The sequence below is a fragment of the Oxyura jamaicensis genome, chromosome 4 (assembly GCF_011077185.1).
Source record: "Oxyura jamaicensis isolate SHBP4307 breed ruddy duck chromosome 4, BPBGC_Ojam_1.0, whole genome shotgun sequence".
Lineage (NCBI taxonomy): Eukaryota > Metazoa > Chordata > Aves > Anseriformes > Anatidae > Oxyura > Oxyura jamaicensis.
This window is the reverse complement of record NC_048896.1, coordinates 73,077,607-73,095,796: the sequence shown is the minus strand read 5'-3', so window position 1 is coordinate 73,095,796 and position 18,190 is coordinate 73,077,607. Positions and strand designations below refer to the sequence as shown.

The following is an 18,190-nucleotide window of genomic DNA, read 5'->3' as shown; positions in this document are numbered from 1 at the left end:
TTCAAAAGAAAAATCCACGGGAGGTGGATTTTTGACACTTGCTTGGATCAGCTGTCTAAAAAGGTTGTATCAGAAATAACCTCAGTTGTAATGAGGGCACACATCACAACTTGGATTTTCCTCCCTTCTTGTTTGGAGTTGGATATTGCTTTTAGAAAGAAAGACAGAACAATTTGAGGCTTTTTGTCATTTGAAATTTGTTGTGCTAGCTCCTGTTTTGCCAGTTGTCCCTATGTAAATTGTGATAAAAGCTTTGAGAGCAAAGGAGATGGGGAGAGAACCTGGCTTCTATTATGAAGCTGGAATTTAATCTGATATTTTTTGTTCCCAAAATGTTCTTAGTAACTCATTTCCTGTTCTAAATTCTGTTGTTGCCTTTCAGTTTAAAAAACAAAACACCCCAACAACAAAACCTGTCCCAAAAGCTTTCAAATGTCATCGCTGTCTCTTTCCATTTATATCCATGTAAGAACAGGATTCCTCTTGTTCCCTTCCCTTAGCCTCTAACTCTGCCCCGGGCCTGTCTCAACCCTGTAAAGGGAGCTGCTTGCAATACCAAAGAGCAAAAAGGGATTTAATATCTGTTCATAATGAATGAGCACAGAGGATCCTAGCTATTACTTTACAGCTGTTACTGCCTCCACATTAAGCAGTCACCCTGTAAAATGTGAGCCAGGAATCCTTCAGGTGTGCCCAGTAATCACTGTTACATCTTCAAGTGCCATTTTCATTTGTAAAACTGCACGGAAGGAAAGCTTTGAAACAAATGGTGGAGAAGGTGACAGAATGAAGATGTTCACCTGTCACTTGAAATGCCCATTGACTTGCTTTATTTCACATTTGTTGCTTAAAGTTGTGGTACTGAACGGAGGGGGGATGGAGCTGTACAAGAGGAAAATAAATGGTTTGGATTACAAGCAGAGAGAGGGGCTGGGGAAGAATTTCTACCGTGTAATAAGCCCTCCGGGTATGGAGTAAAGTATACCACCAGGCTTCTCAGAAGCAGATTTTGCAGGAATGCCTCCTTCAGAGCCAGTCCGGTGGCTCTGCGTTCAGAGCTGCACTGAAGCCCCACAGGGGCGTTCCATCAGCTGCAGTTTATTTTTGATCTTGCTTTTTCCTGGGGAGGGGTCCAAAAATAAGCAGCGATCCAGGACACAGTGGTTAATTTGTGGCAAGTTGCCAGGTTTTGTCATATTTGGGGCTTTAGGGAAGGTATGTCTTGAAAGCATGTAAATAAAACATCAAAGTGTGTCAGCAACATGAGGCATCTCTCCTGGGGAGGAAACACCACCACAAAATATTGTAGCCCAGCTTAGCTGGAACATCGAGTACATTTATGTTCTATTTCTGAGCTTGCTTACAATAATTTATAAAAGCTTTCTGCAAATACTGTTTTTTAGAAAAGGCAGATCATCTTTTTGTGCCTAAGTTGCATGGAGTGTTTTCCAACTCACATGACTTTGGAAATGATTACACTTTTTGCTTCGGTCTGAGGATTCGTGAGGAAGTTTCTCAAGCTATTTGTAGTAAAGGAGCGTGGTGGTGTGGGAGCAGCGTGCTGTACTTGGAGCATCAGCCTGCAGTACTCAGCACGTTTGTGACTTGTGGGAAGCATGGTCACCTTTGACTTTTTATGATAGCATGTCAAATCTAAGAGCACACACGGACAACCTGGAGCTGCTCTCACGGTGTGTGCTGTATCATTCCCTTCAGAGCATGCAGCTAGTGCCACTCAGCCACCAGGCTCCGAGTCAAAAAGAACTGGATTCACACAGGTGACCGCACACCGAACATCCTTGGAATTTGAGTGCACTCTTGTTCATCAGCTTCCTGCACGTCCCTGCAGAACTGGAGTCTCAGCCCCATCACCCTCCCTTATCCCATTCTCTGTGTAATGCCCATTTGAAGCCTAACAAAGCCAACTGCACCTGCAAGCAGACCTGCAGTATGATCACTTCTCCTTTCCTAGGCCTGGGGTGATATCATTCAGCTTACTGAATTATTCCAACCTTACTGAGGTTGAAAAGCCATCTCTGTCATGCTGTCAGGGCTGGTTCCACAGCCTTCCCGACTTGCTGCGTGGGCAGCCTGGCTGTTGGTTCTCCTGGCTGCTTCTCACAGCCTCTGGTCGTGCTCCAAGTTGTTCTTTTTCAAGATATGTACAAGCTGTCTGGCTACATGAGACGCCTAATGTGTATTAGGTACCGTAAAGAGAAATCATGCTGCCTATTATTATTATTTGTTCTCGTTCTGCTTTGAACCCCTGCAGTTTTGGTGGTGGTGGGTAGTAGCGCTGTGACGTAGACCAACACACCTGGATGGGAAAGCTGCTGAAATAAATGAATAAAACTTCACCACCACCAAAAGCTGAGCAGTGTGGGTACAGCAGCAAAGCTCTGGGTTGTACACATGGAGATGTGAAGAGATGGAGAAAACGTGAGCTGCCCCTCCGTGCACCCACCGACCTGAATACTTAGAGAGCCTGGTATGAGTTTTACTTTGACTCTAAGTGTGGTGCATTTGTTATGCACAGAAAAATAAATGGATGGGAGCTTGGAAAGCATCATCAGCATCCAGGGAATGGAGGAACTGTAAACTTTCTGAAGTTAAATCTTGGTTTGAAAGAATTCCATGGGAGGAGTAAAAGTCAACAAGTAGCACAGGAGGAAAACTAGTAATTACAGTATTGTTGAAAGAACTGTTGATTAGGAATCAGGGGGTGAAAATCTGGAATACAAGAATTGCGGTTAATGACTGGAGAAAGTCAGTAAGGTCTGGGAGGCTGTAGAACAGTTTCCAGGCAAGATGATAAAAGAATACCCTGTGACTACACTTAAGGTAAGACCTGAATACAAAAGGTCTTCCACTGAAATGGAAATGAACTTGAAAAGATTGTTACTCTTTCCTACCTTTAATTTATACTGATGTCGAAGTCTAAGGAAATTCTGTTGCTTTGAAGACATCCTTTTTTCTCTTTCAGTGAGAGATTAAAGACTGGGTTTGTGCTGTATGTATTTAGTTCATTTTTTGGTTAAGCTAGTAGGCAAGGCTTCTCATGAAGGAAATCCCAGCTGGCTGTGTCTTGACATCCTTCTGGAAGCAGCAGGTTTACCCTTGGGAACGGGGGGCTGCGGGGTGTGTGCTGTTGGGGCTATGTGGAACTGGATGTTACCCAATTTCAGGTTTGAAATTGGATCTAACTTGAAAGCTTGCCCTGCTTTGTGTGAGGGGTGGTTGCACCTTCAGAGGTCACTTCCCAATTAAATTTCGTTGTGATTCTACTCCTGTGCAGTCTCAAGTTTTTTTTTTGGAAAACATCCCAATGAAATCTATAGATTTGAATGCAATAGATCTAAAACTGCTAAGCTTTACATCCCTTGAATGGAAAAAAACTGTTCCAAAAAGGTTGTTGACGACAAGTGTGGGTTTAGGAAGTGGTAAGGTTGGAAATGTTGATCTGTTTTATTACTACACAGTTGTTTTGCTGAAGTGTGCTGAAAACAGACCTGCTGTTTTTCAGTAAACACCTCTCCTCAAATCAAAGATTCCACGTGGTCTTCTAAAAATGCAAATAAATACTTTGTCATCTTTTTGTACATGTGTGTGTCTCAGAAATGATTTTGCTTTCTTCAGTTCCACCACTTCACAAAGTATTCCATTCCAATACTGTACTGGGGGCAAGCATTGCTATGGGTCCTGATACAACCGGATGGCTTCTCCAAAAATATTTAGCCATGGACCGTGTTTCTCTTGTAGCAGGACTCCCTAATAAAACAGAGAAGGAATGGCATTAGCAGCAAACAATGTGTTAGACTTCTTGACATATTTTATCTAGCCTGCTGTGGACAGAAGAGCAGGCAAGTAAATACCCTTAACATAATTCAGATAGTTTGTCCTGGGATGCTTGAGTAGGCAGGCAAAGCTTGCTTAAGGGAAGCATTGACTCATTTCAAGAGCTTTGTGAAAGATTGTTAAAGGTCTGTTTCAGCCACTGCGATGTGCTGTCTTCCGAGGTTCACCTCAAGATCTTATCCTGGTGATTTTCAGTCTGCGAGAATTTACATAGTGTATTACATACAGTCAGTTCCTGACAGCACAGGTCTTTAACAAAACCACTTACTCCCTTGAAATAGTTAAGCCTGTGCTTGAGTCCTTCACTGACCCGAAGCATTTTGGAGGGACCGGTACCTCCGTAGTTATGAGGACTTTGCTGCATCTAAAAACATCCCACTTTTTTGCCCCGAGTCCTCGCCAGTTGATGTGTTTGACAGCTCCTCTTCCGTGGCACGCTCTGCTGTGTGCCTACTGCCTGTTAAAGCAGCAGGGAACCTTTATTTAGTCTAGTATACCAAAAGGCAGCTGTTGCAGTCTGCTGTTACTGGTCTTTCTTCATTAAAATAGTTTCTTACTCTTTCTCAAATCCACTGACAGGCTAAAGGCATTTGCTGTCTTACTGTCTGTTAGTATGTGAGGGTGGCATCTGTTGCAAGTGCAAGCTTCTCTTGCAGGGAAAGGAAGGGAAAAGAGCTGTTTCATGTTCTCCAGCTGCACCAAACCTGTGCATGCTTACAAACGACTGCCTTTTCCCATGATTTCATGTGTGGTGCAGAAGCTGCAGCTGTTAGTCTGGTATCAGACCAACATGCATCAGGAAGTTCTGGGTGGTGGTTTGTGTGCTGCTCGCTTACCCAAGTGTGAAGTCACAAGAATACTCAGCATTATGGAAAATAAACATCCTAATCATAGCAGAAGTAACATGGTACGCTTATTATAAATAAATAACATTGGACTGTTGACAGGTTTTATTTTATTTTATTTTTTAGTGGTTATAGGTATGTCTTTTTCAATTAAGTTGCAATTGTATCTTCGATTCACCAGTCCTATTTGGCCCAGGGAGAATGATGAGAGGGTTGTGGTCTATGTTCGGTGAGTTTTGTCCTTGCTTGTGCTGCTGTTCTCTGCTTACTTTTGTGGGTCTAGGGAAATAATTTTAGGTCATAAATATTATTTTAGAGGAATAACTTTAGTTTTTCTGATTACAGAAATAATCTTTACCCACTAATAACATATTTATATGGAGAAACAAGTCAGAAAACACACAAAAATAGCAGTATTCTAGAAAACAATTTGTACAGCAGGAAGAAATCATACGTGTATGCAGTAGGCTTGCCCCACTGCCTTATGTGAGTTAGATCAATAGGTACTCGTGCCTACAGAGATGTTGGTACCTAGATCACCACGCCGAGGTAGGAGGGGACCTCTGGGGGACGTGTAGTTCAGCAGGGCTACCTAGAGCGTGCTGCTCGGGGCTGTCTCCAGGCAGGTTTCAGTGTCTCCAGGAGTGAGACTCTGCAGCCTCTCTGGGTAACTTGTGTCAGTGTCTGGCCAGCCTTACAATTAAGAGATTTTTTTTCTTATGTTTGGGTAGAATTTCCCGCATTGCCTCTTTTCCTTTCTCTGAGCACCATGAGAAAGAAGACGTGGGCTTTTCTTGAAGGGGATGATCCTTGAAAACCCACCAGCAGTCCTAGATCCTGCTTCTTTCCAGGGCCGTATCCCAGGGAATTCTTCCACGCAGATCCACAAACTAGCCAACTCCTCAAGTTCAGAGCTGTGATCAAGCTCTCTGCCCTGTTTTGTAAGGTGGTCATTGTGGTGAAGGTTGCTCCCAAATGTCACCTCCCCAGCTGGTTCTCCCTTTTTATTAAGTAACGGATCCAGCAGTGCGCCCTCTCTCCTTAGCTCCTACATCACCTCTGTCGGGGGCTATTATCAGTGTGCTCCAGAGACCTCCTGGTCTGCTTCTGGCCTTCTGTGTTGCCCTCCCAGCAGATATCAGGTGGGCTAAAATCACCGGGAGGGCCAGCGCCTCTGAATGAGAGTCTGCTCCCTGTAGTCCGAAGAAGACTTTGTCTGCCAAGCACAACATTGCCCACATTTTTCTGTGGTTTAATTCTCAGCCGTAGGTGCTCAGCTGGCTCCATAGGGTGAGCTCCAGGCATCCCTGCTGCTCGCTGGCATCCAGGGCTCTCCCCTCCTCGCCATCCTGGCTGGCCCCTAATTCTGGTCTCTGCATGCCCACAGAGCAAGCCGGGGTCCTTGTTGGCATCAGGTTCTTCACGAATAGCGAGACAGGAATGCAGAAACACGGGGAGTGCACAAAGCTTCTTTTAAAGCTTGTATTAGCCTCATGCATTTGAAAAGTAAGTGTCTAGAGAGAGGTAGAAAGGTAGTAAGAATAGCTGCTCTGAGCTAACTCTTGGAACAGATGGGCCTTTAATCCTAATTCCTGGACAAATAGAAGAGGCTAGGCAAAAAAGTTGCCTCCTATTTAGTCTTTTTCATACCTCTTTCTACGAAGGTGAAAAAGTGAATCCAGCAGGACTCGTGTATGTTATTCTTCAAACTCCTTCAGCAGTTACCGCAGCGCACTGCTCTGTGGGGAGCACTGTTAGGATTGTCGTGGCCACAGACTGAAAAAGACCGTCAGTGGAGGCGGTGAAGTGTGAGGCGAATGTATAAATTAGAATAGAAATGATCCGGAAATCTCCAGCCCAGTGGTACTGAGCCACCATCCCACCACGCAGCTCCTGGTTCAGGTAGAGTTACCGTGCGTCTGCAGGCAGAGGTGCTTGAACCACAGGGAGAGCCACCAACAGTGGTGGACTGCTCTGCATGGGTGCGTCTGCAGCTTGCACAGCAAAAAAAATCATATATATAGATACACACATATATTTTAATTTAATTTTTAATTTTTATTTTAAATTTATATTTAAATATGTATATTTAACTTATGTTTTATATAAAACAGATGTATATATGTTTCCTGCTGGTGAAGATAGGCTTGTACCTCCAGAATAAGAGGAAAATGCCCCTCCACAGATGGAAGCTCTTCCAGCCCATATATCATCCCTGTTACAAGAACTGGCAATCCTTCTGTTTTGTAAAGAAGCCTTATTCCTCCCATTTTTGTTACTCTGTGTAGACTTGGATTACTGTTTACAAAGCTCCAAGCAACATTAGTTTAATTCATGGCAACGTGAGCTCTGCTGCTTTTTGATGCAGATCAAAGAGACAAAACCTGATATGATTTAAATTTTCATTATTTGCTGGAGGTTTGGAAGAGGTGTGGTAACTGCTAGCTGAACCGCGTGCTCCTTAATCTGGGGAAAAATCCCAGCTGTGGTTGATGAACGTTTGCCAGGATAGAGCCTCATAGTTTATTTTGATAATTCAAAAAAAGCTTTATCTATACATTTCAGATCTCTTTCCTTTTGTTTTTATTTATTTATTTGTTTTTGTTGAATGTTTACTTGATTCTCACCTAGTCAGCAGCCAGGTCTATTTGCTGAGGGAGCCACGGCCAGAGGGAGCTCAGCAGCGCCTGTGTTCCTGATAGCTGCATAAAGGGCCCAGAGTGGTACAGGAAGGTGAAAAGAGCACAAACATTGGTCCAGCCAAGAACAGTTCCATGGAAAAATGTACTTTGTTCTTCTCTTATTCATCATAGCACCCTGCGTTTATTGATGAAGGGATTAACATTTAAAGTACGTAACGGTCAGAGGAAAGGAAGGTGGTGGCTTGCTGCTTCTGCTGTAGCAATATCTATTACCTAATCAGAAGTAATAAAAAGGTATTAATAGATCGTGAAGTTGTTTAGGTGAATAAGCAAGAACAGAGGAGTCCATGATTTTCATTAAGCGTGGCCTAGAAGCCAGCTGGTCCTTGTAAGTGACATATATTTCTCTTCACACATGCTAAGGCTTGAATTAAATAAATACTCCCCTTTGTTTTCATCAACAGGCCTACTAAGTCTCTTCAGACATGAAGTTTATTACTGCAAAGTAATTCTGAGAGATGTAGTCTCTAACTAATGTCCAAGGTGTTTGGTAACAAAACCACTGAAGAAATTCAACAGGAGCGCATCTGTGGTGGAGCCCAAATGCGCAGCCTGGGCTTCACCTCAGCTCCAACCCTTGCAGCAGCCACAAACTCTCCTTACAATCAGCAGCACAGGCTGTGCCACGGCAGCTTCATCCCTGCCAAGATCATGGCAGGCTGGCGCTCCTGGCTTGGTTGGCATGAGCCCTTTCCAGGACCTGCCTCCCTCCTTCACTGTGGCTGCTGCAGCCTCAGCAAGGGCAGAGCTGGGATCCCAGGGTAACTGGGGAGGGTGGCTGCCTGTAGCTGGTGAGCCCGAGCACTTCCATCAGGGTCAGGTGTGTTTACTGGAAAATGCTAAGGCGTGTGCAGCTTGAAGTATGGCTAGAATCAAGTCGTCTGCTTCGCCTTCATCCTGACGTGGTGGGGGACTTAAGAACTATGTGAAGGAGTATCAGGTAAATACAACTGAGGTGAGCTTTGGGCTGACCGTGGAGCAAATACATACCATTTGAGGTAATAAAGGTTCTATAACAAATCTCAAAGGTATAATCCTTTACATACTTGTTGTATGTGATTTAAAAACAGGAAGCTGCCTGAGCCAGGGCTTTCTGGCTGCCAAGTGCCACTGCCGGGAGCAGGCTTCTAAAGTCATGACCCTTACCTTCCCCATCAGGCTGGCTGTGCGATCAGCTGATGGCTCAGGGGTGAGGTAATGCTTCCTGAACCACGCGGGGTGTTCTGTCATCTCTTACTGGTTGTTTGAAATCTGCTAGCTGTGTGTGTGCATTTCCTTGTCTAGAAAAAGAATCACGCGGAGGTCTCTGTGTGCTCCCAGAGTGTGTTCAGTTTTTGCTCTGCAACCTTTTTTCTTTTCCCAAGTTCTTTGCTGTTTTCTCAGGTTTACCTAGTTTTGTATAGCATTTAGCTAGTAGGTGGCCTTGGAAACATCTGAAGAAGATGGAGCTTGTGCCTCCAAAGCATTCTGTAGGTTCAGGGCTGCCTTTGCTCTTACGGTTTTGGTCTGTGGCTCCCTTACTCCCTTCCGTACTGTCTGCAGCCAAACCCTTGCAAAGTAAGCTATTGATTCTCGATGGAGGAAATTTGTTCTGTCAGGGAACTGAGGCAGTTAGCATGACTTGTTCTCAAAGTACTTCAGGGGAATTAAAAAGCTGGCAGAATTATCTGCTGTAACCATAAATCGTGGCCCCGTGGCAGCAGCACGTGTTGCAGAAGAACCTTTGTCTATGAGATGAATCACAGCAGTGCAGCGTAACCAAGCACTGGCAAAGCTCTTCTGATGACATGTTGCTGATGCTGGACCTCCTGACGGGGAAGCAAATGAGCAATTTCACTAGTCAGTGTTTAACATATTAGAACATAGGTCTGTTGGAGAAATACAAGATCACTTCAGCTGGTCTTTTAGAAAATAAAAACAAATCAGCCATGCAAGAAAAATAACAGCAGGGAGCACCTCTGAGTGTTGCAGCTTGTTTGTTTTAAGGCTCCAGATGCTAATTTTGTTTATTTATCCCCTCTTCTAGGTGCCTGAGATTATAAGCTCGATTCGACAAGCTGGAAAAATTGCTCGTCAGGAAGAGTTTCAGAATAATCTCTCAGATGTTGAAGACCCTTTTGCCAAAAAGTTTGAGGTGCTGTTCTGTGGACGTGTGACAGTAGCACATAAAAACGCACCCCCAGCACTCATAGATGAATGCATTGAGAAATTTAATCATGCGAGTTGTACTAAAAACGCAGATTTTAACTCATCGACCCAACAAAATGAAACTGCCAATAACCCTGGAGGCTTCTCTTTCGGCAGCAAATTTCGGTCCGTCTTCCAGCCCTTGATGGGTGAAGAGGAGGAAAAGAGGCCAATTAGGAAATCCTTTTCTCAGCCTGGGCTTCGTTCGTTAGCTTTTAAGAAGGATTTTCAAGAGGGAAGCCATAGGAGTAACAGCTTTGTCAGGTCTTTTGAAGAAGATGCAGTTTCACTGAACCTAAAAAGTCAACTTATCTATGGACACAGTGTTGTGCAGCCAACAGACATTGCAGAAAACCGGACGATGTTGTTTACGGTAAAGCAAGATTTTGCTTCTATTGGTGATGGTGTTTTCACGTCTCAGAGTTTGGAATGGCAAACACCAAAGCAGATTTTCAGACGGATGGCAGTTGCTTCTTTAATAACTTAATTGCGATTACCAGAGCTTAACTTAAACTTGCCTACTTCTTTATAAAGTATTACCAGACAGTACAAATTGTTTGATGTAGTCAAAATAAGGTTATGCTTGATAGTTTAAAAGAGCATTATTCGAAACACTGGGCTTCTAAAGGCAGCTTTTAGCAAATTCGTTGCTACTTACACAATTGTAACATGGTATGTATAATTACACTAGTTAGGAACAGAAGAAATAAATTTCCCGGTGAATGATTTGCCTTTAACTAGAGCAGAAGGGCCAAACCATGACATGAGCTAGTGGTATTTATGTCCCCTGATAAGCAACTTTATTCAGCTGCCAACATGTCTGTGTAGAGATAGAGCAGCGCAGTAACTCCCTTTGCTACTCCATGCCTGCCTCCACTCCTGTATTGCTTTTATGTGGCTGGCAATGCTCTTGTGTTGATGGGTAAGCAGCAGAAATATTTTTGAAGACCTCAGAAAGAAGTATAGAATCACAGAATGGTTTGGATTGGAAGGGACCTTAAAGATCACCTGGTTCCAACCCCCTGCCATGGTCAGGGACACCTCCCACCAGACCAGGTTGCCCAAGGCCCATCCAAACTGGCCTTGAACATTGCCAGGGATGGGGCATCCACAGCTTCTCTGGGCAACCCGTGCCAGTGCCTCCCCACCCTCACAGTACACAATTTCTTCTTTACATCTAACCTAAATCTCTTCTCTTTTAGTTCAAAGCCATTCCCCGTTTCCTATCACTCCACTCCCTGACAAAGAGCCCCTGCCCAGCTTTCCTGTAGGCCCCTTTAGGTACTGTAAGGCTGCTGTAAGGTCTCCCCGGAGCCTTCTCTTCAGACTGAACAACCCCGACTTCCTCAGCTCTTTGTAGGAGAGGTGCTCTGGCCCCTTGGTTGTCTTTGTGGCCCCTCTCTGCACTCATAGGTCCATGTCTTGTGCTGGGGGCCCCTGAACACAGGGCTCTAGGTGGGGTTTCACAAGGGCAGAGCAGAGGGGGACAATCACCCTTGCCCTGCTGGCCACGCTGCTTTGGATGCAGCCCAGGATACCTTGTTCCCCTGAGCAGGTATTTCTCACAGAAAATAAAAATGCCCTTTGTAGTAACAGCTAATCTTTAAACAAATCCTGATTTCATTCTTAATTCATATGCATAGACTGGGGATGGGCACACCTGAGTCCAGACCCAGCGTACTGCAGCAAGTACCTTTTTACTTTATATTAATCCAGCAGTTCTCAGGGAGGCGTGCAGCTCCAGCTTGAATGCAGCATCAACCACCTGCTGATAGGCTCACTTCCAAATTCTGCAGCTCTGCTGATCTGCCTTTCTATTTTGGGTTGTGTTTTTGCCTGGAAATATAGTGTTTAATACTCACTGTTGTGTTCTGTTGCCATTCAGCCGTGCTGAGTTTAGCTGAATGTAAGGGAGTGAAGTGACCGTGGTTTGTGACTCTGTTGTCCCCAACCTCTTGGCGTAGCTGAGTTGTGGGCAGCCAGCCCCCGTGGTCATCGGGTTCTGAATCAACATACACCGTGCACAGGTTTCCACCTTTGCTTATCGGTTTGTGTGTGGCTGCGTATGAAATGCTCGAGTAACTTCTTCCCCAGAGGAGCAAAATAGCTTGTATTTTCTGAGTTGAAGAAGTCTGGATTTTCCCCAAGACTGCAGGAGAGGCTGGTGTATGAAGTCTGAAAAGCTTCAGATAAGTTATCTGCTGACTCTGCTCACCTGGTTCAGACAGTCTGGATTTTTAATCTCATCCTGAAGAACTGCTTTCCTAGCCAATTTCTTAGGTTTTTATTTGCTCTCGTTTGTTAGGTTTTTCTCCCTGGTGTTTTTATTGCTGTTTTTGTCGTGTTCAGCTGACTTCAAATGCTTTCTGCTGCCCTGTGACCAAGTATGAAAGGCATGCGTGGGGCTGAGCTGAGAGCGAGCCTCTTAGGAAGGGAGCAGGGGGAGGCCGCTGAGTGCGTGAGTAGGAATAACCCCCACAGCAGCGGCCCTGGGGGCAGTAGGAGCAAAGTGGGGAAATGGCTGTGGCTAGCTGGAGTGAAGGAGGAGGTGGAAGGTGAATGCACAGGACTGTTTTTAGACGTGGAGAAGTGGCACGTCTCACTCTTAACCTTTTCCACACAGGGTTCTCCCCCCACCCCTGAAGAAGCTCTGGGTGACCCTGATCTTCTGGTGTGTGTGTTGGGATTTGGTGGTGGCTGAAGCTCCCGCAAGTTTGTCTAAGTCAAACTTGTGAATGGATCCAGATTCTACCCATCTTCCCTAAAATCTAATACAAGACTTATCCTTAACAGGCTTTCTGATGTGCTGGGAGCTACAAGGAATCTAAACACATCTGTGGAAATGTTACAGAGATGCTGCCAGCAGCCGAGAAATCAAAACCAATAGTTTCACCTTAAAAACAGTCCTCACCTATCTAAAGTTCACATCAGCTCTCGGGGCACTGCTGCACAAATGGCCTACAGATGAAATTAAGTTAGAAAATACGCTCCAGTAAGCTTGTTTTAATAGTTTGAGATAAAGCCTTTAAATTAAATGCTATGAGCAGCTTAATAAAATACAGGTAGAGAGAATACACTTGAATTTAAATTTGGGACAGTTTCATTAAGTAGCTTTTGGGAATACAGTGTGTGTCAAGCCTGTTGGAAGTAAGAAAAGAGAGTGACTGTTTTCTCAGTGTAAAATTAATTACTTGTGGTATAATATTACACTTATGTAGTAAAACACGACTCTCAACTTCATGTGTCAATGAAACTAAATCACAGCTCAGTATCATGGAGTGCTCTGAACACCAAACCAATGCTGTTTATTCTCTCTTTGTCCAGTAATAATACACTAATTGGTTTAAAAATAGAGATAGAAGACTGAGATTTTGTCCAGGAAACATTTTTGCAGTGAGACAAAAGTAAGTGTAATGTTACTTGTTATCTTGTTATTCTGCTTTTTTTAGATTGGCCAGTCTGAAGTTTACCTTATCAGTCCTGACACTAAAAAAGTAGCAATTGAAAAAAGCTTTAAAGAAATATCCTTTTGTTCTCAGGTAAGATTGGCAGTGTATTTTTTCTTAAGAAAAAAATATGTATTTACATGTATGTATTGTTCATTTGTGAATGTTTGTGTGCTTCTTTCTCCCACCTTTTCAAATGGATTCTCACTCAAGTGGTTTCCGTAATTGCTATTGACAAGTTGCTGGTTAATCAGTAATTCTGTAAAACCGTCATTCTTCCCTCGTGCTTTGCATTGTAACTGCTGAGATAAAGGCTCACTTCCTTGACTGGTGAACAAATAATACAAGCTAGAAGAAATGACCTCATCGTTTCTGGTTTGAAACTTCAGCAGGTGTGATTCACGGTTGTGCAAATGTGAGCTGTATCAGGGTATTTTTCAGGGAGTGCTCATGGAAGGGAATAAACAATGTGCAAGAGTTATCTGAAAAACACTTCTGAAATATGTATTTTTTCAAGACCGTGAACTGCATGTGTGTTAAACACAACTGGCATTGCAGCTGTTCATAAAGACATTTCCTAGAGTTTAACTCATTGAACGAGGATAGATTCCTCAGGGAATATTTAATTCCTTTAAAACCTCCTGTGGATTCTCTTAGTTTAAAGCTCTGAGAAATTAACACGAACTGCAATTACATAAATAAATGTACATTTATTGAGGAATGGGTGTTTCTACTAGCTTAACTAAAAGTTCACCTTCGATTAAACCAGTTCAATGATTGTTTGTACAGTGGGTTTCAGGAGGAAGTCAGACCTAGTGTACTGAGATGTAATTCTCTTTCTAGCACTGTTTTGCACTTGCTTACTTGTACAGTGCACATCTGTTCAGTGCATCACAGGCTTTGGTCTAAATGATACTGGGGTGAAACTAGAAAATAGTTACAATTACAATAGGTTTAGTTAGCAATTTCTAAATCGAGGGATTATGATTTGCTATTATTCTCTTCTAGCTTTTTGTTTTGAGATTGATTTTTTTTACCTGATGGGGATTGCTTTCATCATTAAATGTGTGTGTACTTACTCTGAAAATGTCAGAGTACACATCGCTAGTTTGCATGATGTCAGATCAAGAGCTTTGAAGAGAGCTCCTTGATCACAGAAAAATCTTCATCCCCACATTCCCTTAGGCCATTTCTTTAGGCAGGAGGTAGTCGAGTAGACTTTGTGCCTTGCCCTGCCTGCCAGTAGGCTCCTGTGCTCCTCAGAGCAGTAGGAGGCAGACTCTGATCGAGTCTCCCCTCGTGCCTGAAGGATGTGTTGCTGGGCAGATCTTGTCAGCTGGGAGAGTTGCGGGGTAGGGGTTCAGGCCCAAGGGCTTTGACCCCAAGTATACAAACTTCAGAAGACTCTCCAGACCGTCTTGCTAATTTATCTTGATTGTACAAGAACTTCAATTAATCTTTTCTTTGAGGCAGTGGAAATATTTTATAGGGGAAATCAGAATCAGTACTTAACTTCCAGAATACCCAATCTGTCGGATTTTGGAAATGGTAGGAAGAAATATGTCATCCTGGGGCAGTGTCAGCGTTAGCTATGCAAACAGCTAAGCCTGTGATCACTCCTGGTGCCTTGCAGTTCTGGGCCATGATCCCAGGTGGGCTCCCTCCACTCTTGCAGTTGGGTTTTCAGGAGAAGAAACATGGACAGGGGACTCCATGAAAGGGCACAGATGCGTTCTGAGCAAGTCTCTGATATGCATGATGGAGGGAAACAGTCTGCAGGTTGTATCAGCCTGTTCACACATTATCACATAACTGCCTCCCAAAATGCTTTGGCCTGGGCGTTTAATGGAGCTAGAGGTGGAGAAGCTGAGGACTTCACATCATTTCATCATCCTTTTGATCTGCTTGTTCTCATGGTACACCAGTGCCTGGTGGCTGTCTGTGTAGTTAAGCCATTGTTGTCTATGTGTAGATGCCACGCTTTGAGAAACTGAGTATCTCCATATGTGTTAAACTATTTTCCTTTATTCAGCTGGCACGCTTGGAAGGTTTATTGTTAGTATTTCAAACAATTTATTGTTAGAACAACAGTGTTCAGGTTGCTTCAGGATATTTGATGCTATTATCTATTCTTTTTTAGGCCACCCACCCATTCTGTTCTATAGACGTGTTCTCATTTTATGCTGTTTTAATGCTTTTTTGTTATTACTATTTTTTCTTTGTGATAAAATGACAAAGAGAATATTCAGTGTTTCCTGCTATATAAACAGGGAAACGGGGTGGGGGGAAAAGTCCTGGAGCCATCTTCAGATTGTTAGATCAAAGTCACAACGATGTTTCGTAATAAATCAGAAATTTCAGTGAAGTTTAAACAATTTATTGCCTCACTTTAATGTGGTTGTGCCATATTAAAGGTAGCAAAAGGGTGCTGAGTGTAACTGAATTTGTATACGTAGGTTCTACCACTGTGCATGTAATTCAACATCATAAGTTTTTACCACAAATTGTGCACTGCAGATACATGCACAGGTATGACCTAATTCTACCCATCTGAAAGTCTTTCCATAAAATGAAAAAATCCAGCAATTGAATAAATTCAGCATTTTGATAGGGGGTAATGCTTATCTGCTGTTGCAGGTTGATCATTGCCTGACTTGTGCATGCCTTTTAGGAGCAGTAAATGCTTCCACGAGTGATCTTCAGTATATTTAACTATTTTAATTTTTGAACAGAGAGGCTTTTCTTGAGATTCAAAATATATATATATACATTTTTCATAGATGCTTTGATTTGCTGTTACAAATCTAAAAGAATTGTATGACCACTTAAGCAAAAGGCAAGAAAAAGGCAAGAAAAAGAGCGACCTTGCTTTCCCTGCTGTGTCCAGTATTGAGTAAAATACCACTTAATATGTCTTTCTTCATATCTGTGTTTTCCAATGGATCTATAATAATTCTTCTTTAAAAACAAAACAAAATGAACTCTGGCTAAAGTGAAACTTCAAATATTCATGAAATAGTAAGTTCAATAAGAGAATATTTGTTTAATGGCCAGATGATTTTAAGGTAGCTGTACCATAGATATGTGATGTCTGTTGTGCTGTTGGGCCTTTCATGCTTTTGTTATAGAAAAAAATACAGGTACAAAGCATTTAATGTAAATGAGACTGTTTCATTACTGCTGTTTTTATGCTAGGGAATCAGACATGTGGATCACTTCGGATTCATCTGCAGAGAGTCTTCAGAAAATGGTGGCTTCCACTTTGTTTGCTACGTGTTTCAGTGTACAGATGAAGCATTGGTAAGTAAAAGAAAGGCCTAATGCAATCTTCTGTTCAGTTCTCTGTATTTTGCTGAATGTTTTCTACACTAGGACTGCACTATTGTGCTGTAGGCCAAGGCAGTGCCTCCTACAGTAGATTTTTGTTTTGTTTGTTTGTTTTTCTTTTTATCATGCATAAGAAAAGGTTTCTAGATAGAAGTAATAACTTCTACTAGACCACAAAAATAAAAACGGTTGGCCTGGAAGAGATACGACTTCATGATAAGTTTTGTCTCGCGTATGTGTTTGTGCATGGAAACAGCACAGCAACAGCTCTTATTTTTTAACATAAGCACCTTCCCAGACACATAACAGTGTCATTCTGAATGACTGTTTTTGTGTTAAGGAAAACAGAAGCTCCGTGGAGAAGTGAAATTCTGTTCTTTAGCACTCTGTTCTTTTCAGGTTGATGAAATCATGATGACATTGAAACAGGCTTTCACTGTAGCTGCTGTGCAACAAACTTCCAAGGCCCAGCCCCAGCTCTGCGAAGGATGTCCTATGCAAAGCTTGCATAAACTCTGTGAAAAGATAGAAGGTGAGGTTCAAAGAATTTTCTGGTCAAGTATCTTTTTTTAACAATTTTACTGATGGACAGTATTACGTGTGAATCTGTAAGGGAAGGAATGCTTAAATATCACTTAGGATATGGGAAGTAGGGTTGAATGCCATTCTCTCCTATTAAGAGGACTGCAATATAAAGTTATCTAGAAGCTAATAAGAATTTTCAAACAAAATCTAAGCTCCCTTCTTGTGTTTCAGTTTGTTTTTGAAAAATAATTGTTTAAATATAATTGAATTACAGCTAGCCTGACTCTGTTGGCATTTAAGTACAGAAAATTGTAGATACTGAACTTAACAATATATGCAGCAATAGCAATGACCTGCTGTCCTATTGATCCCAATTAAGCAATGGTATTACACTGCCTCTAATCATGAACCAGCAAGTTTTCAATATGCATGTTTGCGTTTTTCCATGCTCCCTCATTTAAATGAAGTAGTTAAAACTGTAGTTGTGGCCTAGAAAACATGCTCAAGACCAAAAAAAAAGTTTGTATTTCAGCAAATCTCGCAGTTAGGTTTTAGTCCAATAAGCTAAAATTGTGATCTGACAAGCTGTTGTTGGGCTTTAATTACACCAGACATCACGTAAATGAACAAAACTTCTCTAGTATTAACTCGATGAAACTGGGGAACTTTCAAAACTACTTTTCACTTTGTTTTGCCCTTCAGTTAGTGATAATTTTTGGGAAAGCTCTTCAAGGCAAAAGAATCGTAGTGTCTTTAATTGTACCATCTGGTTAATCAAAGCAGATGAAAGAGAAATGCCAGATGATGCCAAGAAAGTTAAGTATAAAATACTATTGATGGTTTGCTGTTTTTCCCCAGAAAATGGAGAGAAGCAACTTAATCCAGGATGAGAGCAGAAAAAAGTAATCTGAATGAGAGGGCAGTCAGCTTTAGATTGTCCGTAAATCTTTTCAGTGAAGTTCTCCTTTGCCTCTTGCTAACATGCAATAGATCTGCTATTTTAAGGAGAGGCCAAGGCATACAAACTGGAGGAAATCAATAGAAAGTATATTTGTACCACAAACAAAGTCCAAGCAGCAAGCAGTTACTGCATCAAATACCAGCAAAGTAGTCAGCTAAAATGCTGTAATGTAGATTGTGGATTTATTTTATTTTCTGTGATGATGGAATCTTTTAGACCAGCTAAGAATATAATCCTGGTCTGTGCTCAGTAAATCTCCTTGTTGCAAAGAGTTCATGTCCCTCATTTTAAAGACGAGAGTTCAGCAGTAGCTTTAAATTAACCTATGGCTCTTTCGGATGC

The 18,190-nt window shown here is 42.4% G+C and overlaps 1 protein-coding gene across 8 annotated transcripts in view; it reads left to right on the top strand.

Moving 5' to 3' along the window:
- Nucleotides 1–18,190, top strand: part of TBC1D1 (TBC1 domain family member 1) — a 111,204-nt gene that overhangs the window by 41,832 nt on the left and 51,182 nt on the right. For all 8 annotated transcript variants that reach the window (XM_035323540.1, XM_035323544.1, XM_035323542.1 and 5 more), the window contains 4 exons: nt 9,429–9,962; nt 13,039–13,128; nt 16,231–16,335; nt 16,762–16,894. In XM_035323540.1, coding sequence (XP_035179431.1) covers nt 9,429–9,962; nt 13,039–13,128; nt 16,231–16,335; nt 16,762–16,894 — 862 coding nt within the window. The remainder of the gene's footprint in view (nt 1–9,428; nt 9,963–13,038; nt 13,129–16,230; nt 16,336–16,761; nt 16,895–18,190) is intronic.